Source organism: Triturus cristatus, chromosome 11 (assembly GCF_964204655.1).
Source record: "Triturus cristatus chromosome 11, aTriCri1.1, whole genome shotgun sequence".
In the NCBI taxonomy this organism is placed as follows: Eukaryota; Metazoa; Chordata; class Amphibia; order Caudata; family Salamandridae; genus Triturus; species Triturus cristatus.
The window spans coordinates 615326133-615345611 of NC_140594.1; the positions used below are offsets into that span (position 1 = coordinate 615326133).

General features: G+C 45.7%; 1 protein-coding gene across 2 annotated transcripts in view; it reads left to right on the forward strand.

Moving 5' to 3' along the window:
- PPP3CC (protein phosphatase 3 catalytic subunit gamma) overlaps nt 1-13802 on the forward strand; it is a 653177-nt gene extending 639375 nt beyond the window's left edge. Inside the window, exon 14 of one of the 2 annotated variants that reach the window (XM_085633979.1) lies at nt 6045-13802. In XM_085633979.1, coding sequence (XP_085490105.1) covers nt 6045-6205 — 161 coding nt within the window. In that variant the 3' untranslated portion in view covers nt 6206-13802. The remainder of the gene's footprint in view (nt 1-6044) is intronic. The other variant, XM_085633980.1, reaches the window with a different exon arrangement.
- The last annotated feature ends 5677 nt before the right edge of the window (nt 13803-19479 follow it).

Sequence of the window (19479 nt, forward strand, 5' to 3'; positions counted from 1 at the left end):
ACGACTGTGTCCAGATGAATCCATAAGTTGTCTGAGAACACAAAACTCTATTCCGCAAAGCATCACAAGTTTCCTTGCAAGTCTTGATTCAGGTCAAAGTTGAGAGAGTGGTCCTTCTTCTGTAGTCATTCCTGCGGTAGATCATGTTTATCATTGAAGTCCTTGAGTAAGAAAAAACATAAGAAGTCCAAGTATAACTCAGCCCCTTCTTGTCACAGTTCTTCTCCAGAGAAGGTGCAAGGGCATCACTGTGCCTCCAGGTTGCACTTATGTTCTATTGATGAGCCGATTCCGACCTTAATCCTGATGCCCCACAAGTTCCCAGGTATGTCACCGATGTCGTAGCAGGTTGATGTCATGCTGTGCGTATTTGGCACTCTTTCCAGCTCCTTCTGTTGTGTCTTTGGGCCCCAAGAAGCTGCGGGCTCCAGTCTGGTTATCACTTGAGGGTTCACCTTCTGCACCTAATAAACCGGCTTCAAGTTCCACACTGGTGACCTCAGGTTTGGAGCTGAACTCTGCTCAGCCCCCACAGACCTGGGCGTTGATGCCCACGGCCCAGGAAGAGAAGCTTCAACCCATTATGAACTCTGAGCCAAATTCATCTTGACAGAAGCCACGCCTGGATCCCAATGCATAGCAGCCAATTCTCAATCCTTCAAACTCTGATACTATCACTGTACCACGTGGTCACACACAGACAATACACAAAACGTTTCTCTGGGATCAGAGGCAGTCATACAGAGGCAACAATAGAAGGGATGGAGAAGAGTCCCCCTCCCCTTTATGATGAGGGCAATTGGTACATGGATCTACAGGACTCCAGTGAGTTGGATACCTCGTTTGATACTGGGTTGCTTTACCTCCCAGACCAGCTACGGAAGAAAGTATGTCTTTTGCCACTATGATCAGGAGGGCTACTGAAGCTCTTGATCGCCACCTCTCCACTATGAACGTGAAAGAAAATGTCCTTATAGAGGTCCTTCAGCATGTGCAGGCACCAAGTGAACCTCTTCTGCTCTTCAATGAGGCCCTCATGTACACTTTATTGGGCACTTGTTCTGGACCACCAGTCAATTGACAGGTTACCACTCATCATAGACTCCAGGCTACCCTCGCTTTTTAACTCGGAATACAACTCTTGGGAGTTTGGTGGTGAAGGCATCCACCAGCAGAGTCAACCTGAACACATTTCCAATGACAACTCTTAACAGAGTCCAAGCATTCAGAAACGTTTTGCAAGAGAATGTTCTCCATGACTGAGCCTTGCCTTGAGGTGGGTCACTGCTATCTGCCTTCTTGGATGCTACACCCAAGCACTGTGAGACATGGTTGGTGAGATCTTAATGGCAGTCCCAGAAGACTTACGTGCTTCCTCAGCCCAAATCATTCATGGTGGCCAGAATGTGGGCAAGTTTGTCATCCACTCCTGCCAGGACACCACATATTGTCTAGGAAGGGCTAGTGGCAAAGCGTGGTGCTCAGACGCCACACATGGATGTGATCCACAGCCTTCTCTGAATGTCTAGGTGTCCTTAATGGACATGCCCTTTCATGGTACTAATCAGTTTATCGAAAAGACAGGAGCTGCCCTGAAGCATTGCAATGAGAGTCGAGCCACAACATGCTCCTTGGGACTTTTAGCACCTGTCCAGCAATCGCCCCCCCCCCTCGCCACCCACCCCGGCAGTTTCATCCTTTTTGGGGATGTGCTAGGGGCCTGGCATATCAAGAGCGTCGCCACACAACAGGCTTCCCAGCCCTTCTGAGGTCGGGCCATGGGCCACCCAGGCAACGACCAGGCCATCAGGAGCAGCATACATCCCAAGCCCCTACCCCTCCAACAGTTACCTCAAACCCTCTTTAGTGTACCCTTAGTGCGACACTGCTATTGGACCTGGCCCATTTTGAAGAGTCTCCCCAGATTTTGGCCTTTTGGTGTTCAACTTATTTTTGTTGGCATCAGGACTTTGTGCACTTTTTCCATGCTAACCAATGGTAAAGTGCTTGTGCTAAAACATAATATAAATGACATACACCTCATAGGCACATTTATTTACTTGTAAGCCCCTAATAGAGTGGTACGACATGTTTTCAGGGCCTCTAAGTTAAACAGTAGTTGTGGGCCTGCGGCACTCATTGCACCACCCACTAAAGTAGCCATTTAAAACATATCTCAGGCCTTCCACTGCAGCTTGTAGTGCAGTAAAATGCCATTCCAGTCTGGCAAAGTACATTTTTTGCCAGGCCTAAACCTTCCTTTTTAAAACCAATAATTCTCCCCTAAGATTAGCCCTAAACAGTACAAAGGACAGGGAGCAGCATTGTATTCAACAACTCAGACATTCATTTATCACTAATTTAAGGCCCATCTCTTCAATTGGATTACATTGGGTTACCTTCTTAGATTTCATACATGATAATTTTTGATTGGGAGCAGGCAATTGTGAATGGCTCTGCTGTTGGGCTTTGTGTATTCTTCCCAGACAGTGAGACAAAAGGAGCACTAGGTGTTGGCAGGATGGGTCATCCTGCCAGGATGCGTGGGGTGAAGCTGTTTCCCTTCCCCACTTACATTTCATAGGACTGCCTTCAGCACACACGTAAAGTGACCCTATACTACTTGGAGCCTTGGCAGGGTAAGAGAAGAACTTTCCAGACCACATGTGGGGGTTGTCAGGATCTCACCCTCACTTCAAAGACTGGCACAAAGTATAATTTCTCAGAGGACTGCCCTACTGCTACCGGAAGACTGACCTGCTTCTTGAGGTCTGCCTTGTTCTCCATAGGACTGCCATGATTGAGGCCTGCCCTGCTCTCTGAGAAGACAGACTAGACCTGCACTCTTCACGCTATGCTAACCTGAGTGACTCCAAAGGTCAGTTGGCTGTCCTCCTGTTTTGAGCTATAGGGACACAACAAGCTCCAGAGGCATCCCCGCAACTGTCCAGCTGACCTGCTGCTGATTGGACCTGCTGCACTTGGATCTGTCTCGACCTCCAGCTGGACCTGCCTGAGCCTGGTGGCCTCTGCTAGAGTGAATCTCAAAGAGGTGCCTCTCCAGGTCCTGGACCCTAAACTGGCATCAGAGTGCACTTCTCTGTGAAGAAAAGAAAAATCCTGAAGTGTTGGCTCTTTGCCACCGGGCCTGTTTGCGCCAAGACACTGCCACCTGCAACAAGCCGATTTTGGTGCTGGGAACCAAGGTTCGAGCCTCGGGGTCGCGTCCACATCCTGTGATTCTGGGCAAATCACTTAATCTGCCCGTGCCTGAATGTGTCCTTGTGTAGTAACCGGTGCTCATGTAAAGTGCTCCAATACCTTCGAGTCGAGTTCGCGCTATATAAATCTGCATTAAAAAAAACTTTTTAAAAAAATAACTGCCAACGGGAAGCGCTACAGCAACAACCATCTACGCAAGATCTGCACTTCAAGCTACAGCATCAACAGCCTGTGGTGACCACCAATGCGAAGCTCTAGTATTGACTGTTAATGACGCCCGATCCTCTCTTCATGCTACTGTGATGACCATCCACGACACCAGGCCTGCTCTTCGCGCTACATCTGCGACCATCCACGATGCTATCTCTGCTCCTCGCAGCCTCCTTCACCAAGAACTGGGTTGTTCGTGCCAGACTTTGAGAAGGTAACTTTATCAGCTTGACTAAGCTGGTTCCTGTGTCTGGCCAGCTCTCCATGGCGGTCGGCTTAAACTTGTGAGTTTCCCCCGGTTGAGCATGACCAGATGACTGTGAGTGGGTCTTTGTGCCTTTAGGCTTTATACATACGTAAAACTTTGAAATGTAACATCCCTGGTTCTACTAATTGGGATGTGTCATTATGGTATCATTTCATTATTAAAATATAATCTATTTTTCTAAATTTGTGTGGGATTTTTCTTGTGTTTCACTTTAATGCTGTTTGTGTGCTACATAAATACTTTACATATTGCCTCTAAGTTAAACTGGACTGCTTTTGTGCCATGCTACCAGAGGGTTAAGCACAGGTTAATTTAGTGACTTTAGTGGTTCACTGTGACAAGCCCCTCTTCTCATGTAAGCTGTTTAAACAATTCTTTAAAGGACTTTTTCATACCCTCTGTTTGAAAAGCCTACCAAGCCATTGAAAGTGAAGACAGTCTTGGTAGCCTAGATGTGACCTCTGTTGGAACTCTGTTGGAGTGCTTCAGCCCGACCTAGAAGTCAACCTTCCTCCAGGCAACCCTCTCAGCAATATGTGTGGGTGAATTAAAGTATTTTGCCATCGAGAGCTATGTCACTGGATAGTGGAGCTGAAAGCCTCATCACTTCATTAGCCAGAGTTTAGGTCATACAGTCAGGTAGTTTAAACACACAAGGTGTAGTGGTAAGGAAATGATAGTTATACCCTGTTTTATTGGTTATAACTGAATTTTCTCAGCTTGATGACTTGAAATAGGCCTAGCAAGTGAACCTATGGAAAACCCCCAATGCTGAAGTACTGTAACTTCTCACTGCTTTTAAATCAGTATTTTTGTATAGATGCTCCATTATGCCATTTACAATGTGCTGGTGTGGCTTCTTCAAACTTTAAAACTACATCAATAGTATCCTGCATGTCACTTTATGGCAGAAATCCTTTCTCCTGACTCGGTAGCCACAACGGGGCAACAACGGATAGAGCGGGGCCTCCTAGTCCTGAGCCAGGTTCCAGGCGAGGTGAGGTCCGTTCCTCGATCATTACGGATGCTCACTGCATCCTTTTGAAGCGGAGGATCTACTGAAGGTTGTATAAAGTGCTACCTTCAGATGGTAGTGAGACAAGCACCTTTTCTTTTTTTCACTATACATTGTGTTTATACACTATTGCAGTAGCGAAAATTTAACAACAAGGGTCCTGAAGAAAGCCGCAGGGAGAAATGGTTCCCACTGGGCTGAAACATGTCGACCTTCTTACATAGCAGTTATTTGTTGAACACTGCTTTTTGCACTGTTGTTTTATTTAGAGTGTGAGATACATATTAAACTAGTAGCGTTTTCTCACAATTCTATTTTAATACACCACCTTAATCTTCCTTTTTTCAGCACTGCACTCCTCTCAATTGTTCTATCGCTTTGCAATTGCTGGTCTCCTCGCTCCAATCCTTTGACGATCTTCGGCCTTTTTTGAGTGAAATCACTCCACATTAGATGCTCTCTATGATCAAGAGAAGCATCTTATCCTGGATTGGATGACCAGATGATAGGATTGATCACTCAGACAATTGATGGGTATCCAAGCTTCGCTCTGAGGCCCGTTTAGATTGCATTTGGATGTCTCTTTCTTCTTTTCTTACTCCCTCTTTTGCTATGTGGGACTAATTAGCCTTCTATCTACACTTCTGCTCATACTGCAGGATTTTGCTAGACCCCCAGTTCCTTTCGTTTGTTTTGCAGAAATGCAGATGAGCCCATTCTGGTTAAACTTAGGGCTCATTCCATTAAAGGTAAGGCAGCCATTGCTGCACTTTCGAGGAACTCTCTACCAGTGAAGTTTGCAGAGTGGAATGTTGGAGATCAGTTCTAACCTTTCCCAAATGTTGATGCCTATATACTTCCTGGCCTGACACCCAGGTAGACCTTGTTTACCTAACTGCTTCCCTGCTGTTCATGTGATGTGCGCTTCTCCTGGCAAGGACAAGCTTGTTTTTTGCAGCCTCCGAGGTCATTTGTGTCAGAATGTGATTTTAATTCAAACAGATATAATGTTATAGTATGCGATGAAAATAAATAATTACAATGAGAAATTGATGTCATGATGGCATGTTTGCTCTTCCATCACGTAGAGATAGCATAATGTTTATTAAGTCAAAGAAAATTCTCTTGTTGGAGTTCTGTTTTACAGGTAAATAACTGTTCCTTCTCACTCATTCTCTTGATACAAGTGCAGTTTAAGGTTTGTAGATAGGCCATTGTTCCGCTAATTCATTTGATCTGAAATCCCTACAATGTCCTTGGTGCTATGCTTCTGATCTCTGATCCCATCAGCAGTTAAATCCTCTCTTTTGCTTTCTGTACCCCAAACAGTTCGAGGATTTTCACCACAGCACAAGATCCGCAGCTTTGAAGAAGCTAGGGGTCTGGACCGCATCAACGAGCGTATGCCACCGCGCCGGAACCCCCTGCACCCTGATGGGCCCATCAATCTGGTCACCAACTCAAACTCTGCCGACAAGAAGTCTCCATGAGGCGATAAGCATCCATCGCACACGTCTGGAGATCCACAACTTCTCCGTCTATTTATTATTAAAAAGGCAAAAACAAAAAAAAATGGACTGGGGTTGCATTTTCGGTCCAGTTTGTATTAAGTCTATTTGCAGGGGTGACCTTTTTGTACATCTTTTAATTTTATTTTGTATATCACGGTCTCTACATATCCACATAGGTAGAGATCTAGATATAAATACATATGTACATTTTTTTATTTACAGTTTGATCTATTTGCTAGTGCATCTGAAGTATTTCATTGTAAGGGTGAGTCAGAGGTGGTGACACGAGGCTTCTGGAAAGCAGCTATCCAGAGCCAGGTTTTGGCTGCCTCAAGGTGATTCATTTCGGCTCTCCTGTTCTTTCAGAAATCAATGTCACGTTTAAAAGAAACAACAGATTTTTATTTCACTGATGAATTTTGATTCCAGTTTGCACTGGAGGATTTTGAATGTAGTTTTACCTTCATCCCCTGCCGCAGATTCCTTGCACTTGTTTGTAGGTGGGTTTATCTGCTCCTCCAGAGACGAAGAGAGGCTCATGTCGGCTGACAAACTAAGACCCACAGGAGCTGTCTGTTCAGATGTTCAGTGCCCCAATTTCGTCCACTTTGCTTCTTTGGAGCTTTGGCGGCAGAGATAGTAACCGCCTGCTTCACTTTTGTAAGCGGGCTTTCTCCAGACTCGTCTAGGACTCCTGCTTTTATCATTCTGTTGAAGTATCCCTTTCCCTCTGCCTTCGACTGTTGATGCCGGGAAGGAGGCAGAAGTTTGTCATATTCCCCAGCGAATGATTTCCTTGTTTAAAAGGCTGGTTGTACTTCTGCACAGTGTTTCTGGCCTCCATTTGAGGTTTTATGTGTCTGCCTGGGGCATTGCACTTATATTGACTGCTGGCTTTGTTTTGCGTTGCCCCTGTGAGATTGCTGAATGTGCAAAGGTCTACACGTCGACTCAGTGTACCTGAGCTGCTGTAGTATACATTTTACTGCAAAAAATTAAGGCACAAAGGAATGTGATGGTCTGACCAGCAGCTATCTGAGTGTTGGGCCTAAATGCACATTGGGCCTGCTGCCTGTTTGGTCAGTAACAGTTTGCTAAGGAGTTGGGCAAGAAGCAGGTCTTCGAGAAGTCGCTCTCAGCTGAACCAGGCTGTGTGAAGAGGGGGGACTCTGCAAATGATGATACTGAGGAATGTGGCAATGTCTGCAGATCTTTGCACTGAAGAAGACTTTGTTTTCATGGCTTGGGACAGTTGTAATCTAGTATGTACATTTGTGAGAGGTAGGAGCACAATCTCCTGATTTTTATGCTAAGGGAATCCTATTTTTTTCATACAGTCCGGGATCACTTGCGATAGATTGTACTGATGGCAAAATATAAAGCCGAATGTTAGGAGGGCTTTAGGGACATAGATTGTTTGGACATGTTACTTCTGTTTTATGGCACCTTTGCTCCGTCTGTGGGGGTGGTGATGATGTTTGTCTGGAAATGAAAGCAAACAATTGTATTCCAGAAGTGTTTAAAAGTGCAGAGAGCCATTGTGTGGGTCATAAACTATCCTAGCTAAAGTTGAAATCTTCCTTTGCAAATAATCGGCTTATGCGATCGGTAGTAACTTTCGACAATCGTTCCAATGAAAGTAATGAAATTGTTCCCAGGAAGATCAGACATTTGTGTATGTCTGAAAAGGCACAACAATACTTAAGGAGCTGGTATGGTCATGCACTCTTGCCTGGCCAGTGCACAAAAGTATTTCCACTCTCGAGATTTACAATGTATTTATCTGGGTGTGGATATATTTTAGTTTTCTCTTTATTTTAGGTTTTTCTCGGTGGAAAGTTTATTTTTTGTTTGTGTTGCAATTATTTTTTTGAGAAGTAAGGCACTTCCAGGTTTTTGGGGAGACAGTGTAGATAGGACTGTTTAAGACTATCTTATTGAAACATGTTTGCTACACCTCGTGTTGCGGTGTTTCACATATTGTTTCGTCTTTACCAATGTGTATTGATTTGAGTGTTTCCTTTTTTCATGGATATCCCTCATTATGCTGGAAAATATGTTTTTATTTCGTTGTCATTGGCTCCATGTGAGAAGGGTAAGCACGTGATGCAGACCAGATCACCAACAAAGGAAATGGACAGGAGTCCAATGCTACCATGGAACATAAACCTACAGGCCAGGGTAATCAATGCAACATGGAACAGTTGGATGGACCTGCACAAACAGAGGGCTTTTATCGAACTGCAATAGTGAATCCAGTTAACAGAGATCATAAGAGAAGGGTTATGCACTAGAAGAGACTACACTAGAAGGGAGTCTGGTGAAAGTAACGAGTCTGGCTGTATATTTCAAAAGGCAAACTGAGGTTTTAGTGTTAACCATAACTCCGTAGCCCTTAAAGGGAGCACAACTGAGTGCACTTAAACAAAAGCGAGCTTGAACCTGAAAGCAATACTAGAGAAAAGACCATGGTGGTTGACAGGAAACCAGAGAGTACCTTTAATGTTTGCTGAATAGTAACAAGAGAAAGGTCAGGGGTCTGTGCCAGACTTACTTTGTCCTATTCGGTCTAAATGCAAGCCAGGAAAACAATGCTTCCTATCATGCATCTTGGATTTCTCACTTCTCAGATGTATCCCGACTTCCAATCGGAATATGTAGGCTTGCCCATTTAAGTGAGCCTCCATCATTCACAGGCCTCTGCTTATTAGAAATGTATTTACCTGATAAAATTCCTTGTCCTCCTTTCCCATGCCAGACCAAAAAATTGCAACAAATCCTAATTCCTTGCTGTGAGCTTGAAAAGACTGAGAACGAAGCCTCCAAGACTGCCTAGTAGTATGTTACAGTCTGCGAGATTAACAAATCTATTTTCCCCAATATTGTGTAAGATAAGGCTCTCTTTGACTCACTAAATGGCCTCCTCTTCTTTGTCTTGTTGGGGCTTCCTTTCGTTCCCTCCGACATACCCTTTCCGTATGCCCATGTTTCAGTATGGTGCCCATTTCTCTGATCCTTTTACATTATATCAACCCTAACCAATGTCCAGCACACAGATACCTTATTAGGTGTGATATATACAAGTAATTATATGAACCTCTGAAGACTAGGTGGAGACACTGGGCATTGGTGTGCTACAACGCAGTGGACTGAGGAGGTTGGCCATGCGATGAAACATGTGTCCCCTAAGACGAAGCAAGAGCGACATGGTGTGGAAATCTGTATCTGCATCCCACAAACCTTGGGCTGCGTTTTGCAAACATCCAGCCATTTCTCAGCTTGTTTCTCAACGCTTTCTTCATTTTCGAATTGCAAAGATCCTGAAAAGTGATTTATGTGTTTATTAATTATTTATTAAGCACCACATGATCCTCACAAGGTGCTATAGTGGTGTGAATTTAAATTCGTATGTTGTCATGTAAGGATGCGTGCCAACCATATTTAGAGAAGCAGCATGGCAATTGACCTCTTTTCATCGCCACTTGTTTCGAGGCTTTAACATTTCACAACCAAATTGAGTTTCCTACCATATCACTTCCCAGTTTTAATCAGTTCTGTTTGGAACTGGATTGTGATCATGGTGAACGCGCTAACTGCGGAGAAGGTCAGAGGAACGGAAGGCTTAGTGGGCTCCAATTGTTGTGTTTTTACATTTATTCACTAACTGGGCAGGCCAAAGACTCCTGAAAGTACTGTATACTCTCTTTAGGCAGCATAGTTCCAAACCCAAGGAAGAGATCCAGCCAGATTCAAGGGTGATGAGTTGCAATACAGTTAAGGGTTAAATGAAGGTCCATGCTAAGCATGGAGAGAACTTTGATCCTACACTGTAGCATCCACTTGCAGAGTGGGAGGAAATAAGCAGACCATTTAAAAAATGTGGACAGACCCGGCATTTTTGATGTTGATTTGTTCTCAAGCAGTTTTGGCGGCTGCTTTCTTTTGTGATTTGATACCTTCAGTGGAAGAGTACTAGGCTACACTTTCTACGCAAGTAAAAAACTGTTTCTCCGTATACTTTTTTTGAAACTCTTGGTCCTTGTTGCCCAAGACTAGTATCCTGAGTTAGATGTTTTGTTGAAAAAATATTTTCAGTTTCACTGTGGATTACCACGGATGAAATTAAACCATGGATGACGGAGGCTGGGTGTCTTTGGTGCTGTTCACTTAGTGTTCCAGTATTAGACTATACAGACCTACTGAGATATTTTACTTTTGGGCACAGAAATGAATAGAAACCATTGAGAGGAGTGTCTGTCTCCAGCATGAATCCCATATAGATTCACCTGTTTAGAAAGAACCCATGGCATTCAAGTCTGTCTGACAGCAGGAAGGCTGACTCCTACCAGTTAAATCTATTAAAAATACCAGTGCTTTAATCTGGATTTAGTAATACAGATTAGCTATTTGGTCTTGCTTTTTGGAAGGTTTAAAGCAAGGAGATGAGACGAGGTGAGGTTGTGTGTATTATGTACACTAGCACAGGGATCAGCGAACATTTGCTAGAAGAGCATTCCTATAACTGTTGCACAAAAAAAGATGTGAGGCTCTGTTTGCACCTTTCTGTGGTGTACTTCTGTTATTCTTAGGTGTACATAAAACTCCTTATTTGCAAGCATGGAGCTGTCCTCTCCGTAAGCTCTGCTCTTCAGTGTGTCTGCAGTCGTCCTCATGAGCAGAGACGGAGATCATATGGAAAGTTTATTCTTTCTTGATGACACACAACTGCTCAAAGTGTTTTTCTACGCTCTTATCTTCCTCGTAGGCAGTGCAGGTTCAATCATAATCGGTTGGCGTTCTTCCTCTTCAGTCTTCACATCATCAAGACTAGGCCTAGACGGAGCCTCATTGCACAACAATACACAGCATTTGTTCTTCTAACCACAAATGCAACCACACACGTGTTCTGCATTTCCTACAGGGAGTGTTTAATTTAACTTCACATGGTCTCTCCTTTAAGGAAGTAATTTACTGGGTATTGTGGGAGCTGGAGAGAATGTGGAATGGTAATGCACAGAAGACAGGTCTCTTTCTGAAGGGTCTTGCTGCTCCACTGAAGAGACTTTATAGCAAAGGTGCTTTTGTTTCTTACTAAACTAGTTTTCTTCAGAGAACTTGTAGAAAAAGTTTCATACTCAAACACAGCACCGAGAAAAATCTTTTCCACATATCCCATCACAGGCACCATGGTCCCATCTGCACATGCACACATATTATGTGCTCCATAATGGTTTTTGACTGGAGCAGGTTTCTCAAACTGATGGGGTCACGACTACTTTTTGGTTGGCACAAGGCTGTAATGAATGTGACCGGATGGAGCTAAACTAATCTAATAATAAATAACCATTTTAATAATGTGGAGATGGTGGTGAGAAGGCTGCAAAACGGTTAAACACGGCTTGATATATAAAATAGGAACCACATCTCAAAATTTTGCGAATCTTAGCTGTAGAGGACCTGCCACCCGAGAGATAAGTTGGTGAATAAAAACACTTACAAGAATGTAATGCTGTTCATGCTTTTTGAGGACCACACAATTTCTTACTAGCTTACATGTATTGCCCCGTTCAACACATCTGGAATTCTAGTGACTTTCTTATAGGGTTTCTACGCAGCTTTGTGTTTTTTACTGTCATGACCAGTATATTAATGTCTCAGCTGGTCCAAAATTTAAGAAAATCGCCTAAAGTTGGTATTTTCCCCCTTAACAGTACACATTTAAAAGACTAAATATAAGAAGAATTAAAGTAAACCAAGACCGAAAGGCAGTGTTAAAAATTTGAGAAGACAATTTTATTTAAAGTTCTAATTAAGTATAATGTCTGGCCCTTTACAGAGACATAAAGCGTTAATAAATGGCCAGCTAGGAAAGGTGGCAACCCTAAACTTATTGCAGACTTTGTGGCTGCCATATTCAGGAAAGTCACAGCAGGCATGGGAGGGGGGGGGGGGTGTTGGTGAATGGCAGGTCGATCATCCTCTTACAAGCAATAGTGGAGTGACGTAAACCAACTTAGAGGCACACTTGGTGTTACAATATTGCACTGCTTAATTTCGGCAGACTGCATCCTTTAAGCATGTACCCTGTCCAGTCTAAAATACGACAACCTTGTACTCTGTAAAGTTCAGTCTTTGGAACTGCCTGTTCTTAATAGAATAAATTGTGAACTCTTGAAAATTATCTCTGACTATTAATCTCATGAGGGCTACTTTGGAAATAGATGACGTATTAGAAGCGGGTGGGTCTCATAGAACTCCAGGTACAGGACACATTTTCCAATTTGTTTCGCTGGGAATGGGGTTCAGTGAATGATGTAGGACTAACTTCTGCTTACGAAAGGAATGTTTGGTTCCGTTTCATGGGCAAAATGAGGAAGTGGAGAGGATAAAGAGGAAAAATACCAAGAATCTTATAATCTGGAGGGCCATTGCCCAAAGGGTTCCCGTTGAGCACTAGGTGAGGGTGGATGCCTAATGGGTATTGTATGCCTCTTCTTAATTTTGAAATAATTGCAGAGAGCAAAAATAAGCAATAGTGACGAAATCCAGCTGGAGTGATGATCTGTGTAGTTTAATAGTCTCTCTGCATGATTACATAGCTGTCTCGGTAAGGAATGTCAAATACTTGGCGTGACCTACTGAAAAGGTTCTGGTACAAGAACCCTTTCTTAGTATGCCTGGGGCAAGGGAGGTGGTCACGCCATGGTCAAGCGGGTTGAGAAACACTGTCAATCCTTAGTTCTAGGGCTTTCTGCGTTTGGTGCTATTGTTTGATGGCACCAGTGATACAAAAATGTGTGCCGAGGAGTGTTTTTTGTGGATTGCTCTACCGTATGTTGGGTATGTCCTATGTTCAACTTTGTGCTCCTATCCGCTTTGCCGTTATGGTAGAGCAGTCTTTTATAGTGGAACAGACAGGACTGTCCATGATATCGAGCTGATAAAGCCAGGCAAGGATTCCTCCCCTCCGCCCTCATGCCATGCTGGTGTTGCGCCCAAACTCAGTGGGATGGTCCAATAAACTGCAAGTGCTGGCGGCAGGGGCACTGCTTCAGCTTCTCAGGGCTGAGTCTAGCAGCCTTTTTTATGCATGCTATAGCAAGGTGCATGTTATGAGGAGGAGGTCTGGGGCAAGCAGGTTGGGGTTAAAGGGGCAGAGACATTGCATCATTGAACCTTCTAGAGGTGACGCGTGGGGAAGGGAGTTGCCAGGAATGTTCTGGGCACATAGGATCGGCAGTCAAGCATCCAGTTTGAAGTGAATGCTGGGACTGCCAGAAAATCCACTGCTGTGCTGAAGAGATCCCTGTTCCCAGTACCCCTGCTGTGCCCAGTCATCAGAGACCAAGCCTCCTCTTCTTGCTTTTTTAATTCTTTTTATTTTGTTTTTTTTATATATATAGTTACGTTAAAGACAATGGTGATAATTGTTATTTATTGGCAGAAGTTCTCTAATATGATTTCAGATTTTTTTTTTTCGTGAACAAAGAATGAATTTGTTAGAACTGTCTTAATGTAAAATCGGAAAAAAGTCATCTTTGAGGAAAAAAGTTACAATTAAATGACAAAAAAATCATTCTGTGTCTTCATTAATTCCTTCAACTTGTTCAACTTAGATTTGGTCTTTCATTATTTCTACCAATTGAGATCATGCAAAGGTGTGTGTGTCTGTGTGTGTGTGTGTGTCATCCTCTTTGACAGTAAGTGGTAGAGTTGGCTGTTAAAGCAATATGCAGGGCTGGCCTTGGACTTTGTGCTGCCTTATGTGAAAAGTCCCAAGAATGTCCTCTTGTACCTCCCCTTACCAGCACAGGGGCACGCTTGCTAGCCTGAACACACACTCACACACAATATACAAAAGCAATCGCTGTGCCATTCTCACCTGTAGTGAACCACTTGCATACCTTTCACACTTAAAGAATTAATTGAGCTTAGAACTCATTTTAAAATTCCCTATTGCCTTGGTTTGCAAATTTAAAATCTACTTTTAAAGATGATGAAACGGAGTAGACAAAATGAGTGAGGGACGACAGACAAAACAATTCTCTAAAAAAAAAAAAGTACAAGCAGCACATTGTATTTGGTGGTGAAGAGTGAAAATACAGATATCAGTTCTTGTGTGTAACGCATCTTGCATGCTCAGTAGAGGTGGTAGGACATAGCAGGGCACCTTCAACATCTAGAACATTGACTCACCCTTAGCCACGTCCGAAGCAGGATTACTGACATCCCAGCAAATGCCTAATGGCAACGCACAGCAAACCAAGTGTGCCAGATGGTGGACAAGCAGGGCTTGATATCTGATGCTCACAGACTGTTTGGGGAAGGAAGGGACTGAGGGACTCTAAATCGCCGATGTTCCCCAAGCTTGTGTTTGGTGCACTTCTTTAGGTCTGGCGTTATAATACCTATAGGGCCTTTCAGCTAACCCTCTTCGCCCATTGGTCTGCTATTGTCATTCACATTTCTTCTTCCACCCATTGTACTCCACAGCATGGGGCAGTGTGCCAGCTTACTTCTGTCCTTGGCTAGCTTCACTGTGAGTGAACATTCTGCTCTTTCACAAGGAGCTCATTCACACACAAAGTTGTTTCCTTAAGTGCCAGTGACTACCATGACAATGTTTGTTTTTTTGAAAGAACAAAAACCTATTTTTGTGTTTTAGCCATTTTTCATATTGGCGAGAGCCCAGCAGCTTCTCAAACAATAAAGCTTTACAAACCTAATGATAAAACAAACAAATATCATCAAAGTCATAAGACTGGCAGCCAATTCCATTACTACTGGCCATGCCAATACTTGTTCTTTCTCCCACTGTTCCAAGACCAGCGCCTGTCTGCCTCTTGGGCGGCAAGCTACAGTGTCTAACCTGTGTGTCCATGGGTCTTGCCTGAGCTGTTGGGGGCAAGTCTCAATGTCTGATTCATAAGCCCGTTGTTTGCTGTGGGCAGAATGTATTCTGTATCAGCTCACGAGCCAATTACCTTACTTGGTACTGGTCTTTGCCCTTGACTCACGCATGTATTGTTTCCGCAAATAATGTTTCTCGTTTACGTGGCAAAGGAATTTATCATGCACCATCTCCTGGCCATGTGTAAAACCCATAGATACGATGCAACAGCAATAAGAGTCAGCTGCGGGTTCTTAATGTCTTTGATGGATCGCTTTTAAATCAAAAATTGTATTTAAACTTTAGCAATATAGACGTTTCGGCTTCGCTGCACCTCCCACGTATCCAGTTATCCAATGAACACCTGTTCAACATCACTGTCAAACTGGATACGTGGGAGGTTTCCTAACACTGAAAATGTTTGTGACGGACACTGGTTTGGCCAGTGCTTAGTTCAGTCCTGTACAGGTGTGGTTGGACGTCGGGGGACCGTATCGCGATTGGTCTGTGCAGAGACAAGTGCCCCTTTTTCTGTGCGAGTTTTAAGAAGTTTAAACATGCTACACCAAATTTCTCACGATATGGCCCCTGATATTATTTTGGTAACCCAATTCAGGGATTGCCCAATTTGCCAATCAGGAGCAAAGTGTAATTCAATAATGTAAATAAAACAGTTCACTGCGGACTCATTTCATGATAACATTCTATACTATTGTGATGCATAATCTGTATGGGAATGGGAATTAATTAACAAACTATTATAAACAAGCCACCAATCATTGAAGTTGTAAAATGCATTTATTCTGACACACGCAAAATTATCAGCTAGAATGTCAGTGCTTTGACCAACGATCACACACTGCAACAAACCTGATAACGTGAGGTATGTATACACAAAAAGACAAATTACTTTACTCCAGAGAATTATTTGGCATTGAGTCAGTACGTTTCGTTGTCTAAAGTCGAGGCGTTTCGACTTCTACAGTGAGCAAGAGGTTCATCATCAGGATTGGGGATTAGTGAAGAGTACTATGCTTGCCCCAGTAGGTCCCTGAAAGAGCATTCTGGTGATGCCCCAACCGATGACATTGAAAGATGAACCTTGCTCCTCCCTGCCTTTGTAGCCACTGTCCAGTACGGTGGATCAGTTTTCTTTTAAAAATAAACTGAAGTGTAGATCTGGGTCCAATATTGTTGTATTGTCTCCTCTTATCTAATAGAGACATCTAGCCGCAGATTCCTTAACTTAGAATATCCCCAGGCGTCAGACTGGATCCGGATTTTTTTTTGCAGCAGCAGCACCTCTGCGCCCGCCGGCGCCACACGACCCCGCCCTGACGTCGTCCATGTACATGATGTCAGCAAGGTCATAGTCCCTACCGGTGTGCTGACGTCAGATTCCTTCTTTTCCGCGTGCAAAGCAGATCCGGAGTAAGCGGTTCCTCTGGCCTGTTTTCAGGATCGCATCTGGAACAGTGTGCGATGCCTTCGGGTTTTAAAACTTGTACTTCCGTTTGCGGCAAATGTCCGCCACGGACCCACATCTTATCTGTATGTGGTGTCTGGGCGGGCACCACAACTCCACGGACTGCGACGCCTGCCAACACCTCAAGCCGAAGTCCCGGCGGGAGCGCCGGATGAAGCTTCTTTCGGCATGGCTGTCCCTGTCTGAGTCGTTTCGTTCCCCGGCTTCAACGCCGGCGGTCCCCTCTACTTTCCAGTTCCGCTGTCAATAGCCCTTGGGGGCCCGGGGCCGTCGTTCGCCACTTGTTGGTAAGTCGACCTCGACCTCACTTTCATCTGCTGTCGGGGGCACTGGTTCCCGGAACATTTGGACGTGCGCCCCCGACAGTCGCCCCCCCCTCTATCCGCCCTTTCCAGGTGCGGGGGCGACTCGGACCAAGATGGAGGCCTAGGCCGCGGCTCTGCAGGCCTCCCTTGGGTCCTCTCCCGTCCCTGGGGCATCCTCGGGTCCTCCGCTACTTGCGGGGTCCCTGATGGGCTCGCCGGTGGGTTCGCCCCCGGCGCTAAATGAGCCCTTGCCCTCCAGGGACGTCGGAGATGTGGTGTCGTCAGGGCACGGCCCGGCTGGGTCCCCCTCTACGATCCATATGGTGTCATCAGGGTGTGGCCCGGCTGGGTCCCCCTCTACGACCCATAGCACCCCTGCCGCGCCGCATATTCCCGTGGGGCTCCCTGTGGCGTCGCAGGTGGTTGCTGGTGCTCAAAGCCTTGCTTGGAGCACACCTCGGCCTTCCGGACAGGCAGCCGCCTGGCCGGAGCCAGGGTCAGCGCTGTTCCGGCACCGTAAACTCGCTGCTCCGCCTCCGCTTCTTTATTCGGAGTCGGAGTCTGTTGTGGTTGAGGCTGAGTCGGCACCGGTGCGGCGCCGGAGGCATGCCTCCCCGGCTCCGCTGCCATCTCCTTCTTCGGAAGGGGAGCTTGTCGTGGATTAGGTGCTGGACGGGGCCAACTCGACACCGGACGGAGTCAAGTTGGCGCCGGATGGGGCTCGATCGGCGCCGACTAAAGTCGTTTTGGCGCCACATCGACGCCGGGTTGTTGACTCTCCTCTGGGAGCGTCTGGAGAGAGTTTGGCGTCGGGTGAAGCCGGATGTATTCTTACCTGTCCCCCCCCCTTAGAATATGTGGACCCGGCAGGATCCCCGCCTCCTCAGGAGTCCCCGGACCCGGAAGGCTCCTCGCCTCCACAAGAGCCCCATCAGGACCCCCATTCGTCAATTTGGCTCCCCTCAGTTGGACATTGGTCGCACCCTCAGTGTCCTGGGAGGGTTAGCTTACAGCCCTCACCTACAGATTAGCTGCTGTCCCCTCCATGGAGGGCTACCAAGGCCGGAGCGGCTTTTCTGAGAGTAGTCTCCTTGGCCACTCGGATTTTGAACATGCAACCCCCTTCAGCACCCTTGTCTGTGGCCCACCTACTTGATGTCCTACACCGTGGGTCAGGGAATGTGGAGCCGCTTCTGCCCTTTGAAGCGTCTCTTTATGATGCCCTTTTGGGTACCTGGGTTCGGCCGGCTTCCGGTGATCTGGTGGCTCGTTCTGTCTTGCACCGCCACCGTCCTGCTCCACATGATCCAGTTTGCTTATTTGTGCATCCTGACGTGCAGGGGTTTGTTTTGCAAACTGCCTTCTCTTCCTTGCCCCGGCTAATGCTTCCTCCCTCCCGGGAGTCCAGATGGCTTGAGTCATGGGGTCGGAACATCTTTGCCTCCACTAGTGCTGCCCTACGGTCACTAAATACAGTGTGTCCTGGCTCGGGCTACCTCTGCCCTGTGGGACTCTGTAGAGTCTCTGCTCTCCGCCACCACTGAAGGCGCTCGTGTTGACCTCCTTCATCTTCTCCGGGATGGCCGTGACCTTGCTGAGTTTACGATCCGCTCTGCCTTCGATACTGCTGATTCCTTAAGCCGGGCTATGGCTGGTTCAGTTGCCTTGCGGCGCCATGCTTGGTTGCGGGATAGCGTCTTCCCGGAGAATATCCGGGAGCGACTTGTCGATTTACCCTTTGATGGGGTTTTGTTGTTTGATGCTCAAGCCGAATCGGCTGTTCAGCGCCTCCTTGCGGACTTTCGCCCTCCCCCTTAGGCCTGTATTCCTCAGGCAGTTGTTCTGGGGTGGTACCTTTTCATTTAGCATCCTCTAGACAGTAAGCCTCAGATCTTCTTTTCACATGGCCGGGGGTAGTTACCCTTTTATTTAGCATCCTCTGGATGCATTATGCGTTTTGAGCTGGCAGTTAGCCTACTGTGGCAGTGTTCCACAGATTGTTGCATCTGGTCCTCTGACTGTGGTTTGCCCTAAGATGTGTTCCCGGTGTTAGGGTGTGCATACTCCGTGTGGGGTACTTGTATGCTATTATATAGCTCTGCTTTGTCAACTGGGCCTAAGATCCCTTGGGCTCTATGTGTCACCTGGTGCTCTTCTCTGCCGTTGTACGGTGCTTAATGTTGTGCCTTGGCGCCTCTTCTATACGTCATGGGTCATCTTGCTTATTTGCCTCATTCTCCTCCTTGGGAGTTTTTCAGGGTGTGTTTGGCGCCTCTTCTATACGTCATGGGTCATCTTGCTTATTTGTCTCATTCTCCTCCTTGGAAGTTTTTCAGGGTGTTTATCACGCTTTAAATGCGGCTACCGTCTGCCATTAATGCACTAGGTGTGTTCCTGTGCGACAATGTTGCAAAGTCGTGGCCCGTTTACCCGTCTTTGCTATATATATTTATATTATGTATATATACAAGTTCCATGGGTACTCTTCGTCCTATGTCTTCACCTGTCTTCGAGGCTGCGAGGTCTGGTCCAATGTCTCCATGTGTCAGGGAGCTTTTCAGTGATACATGCG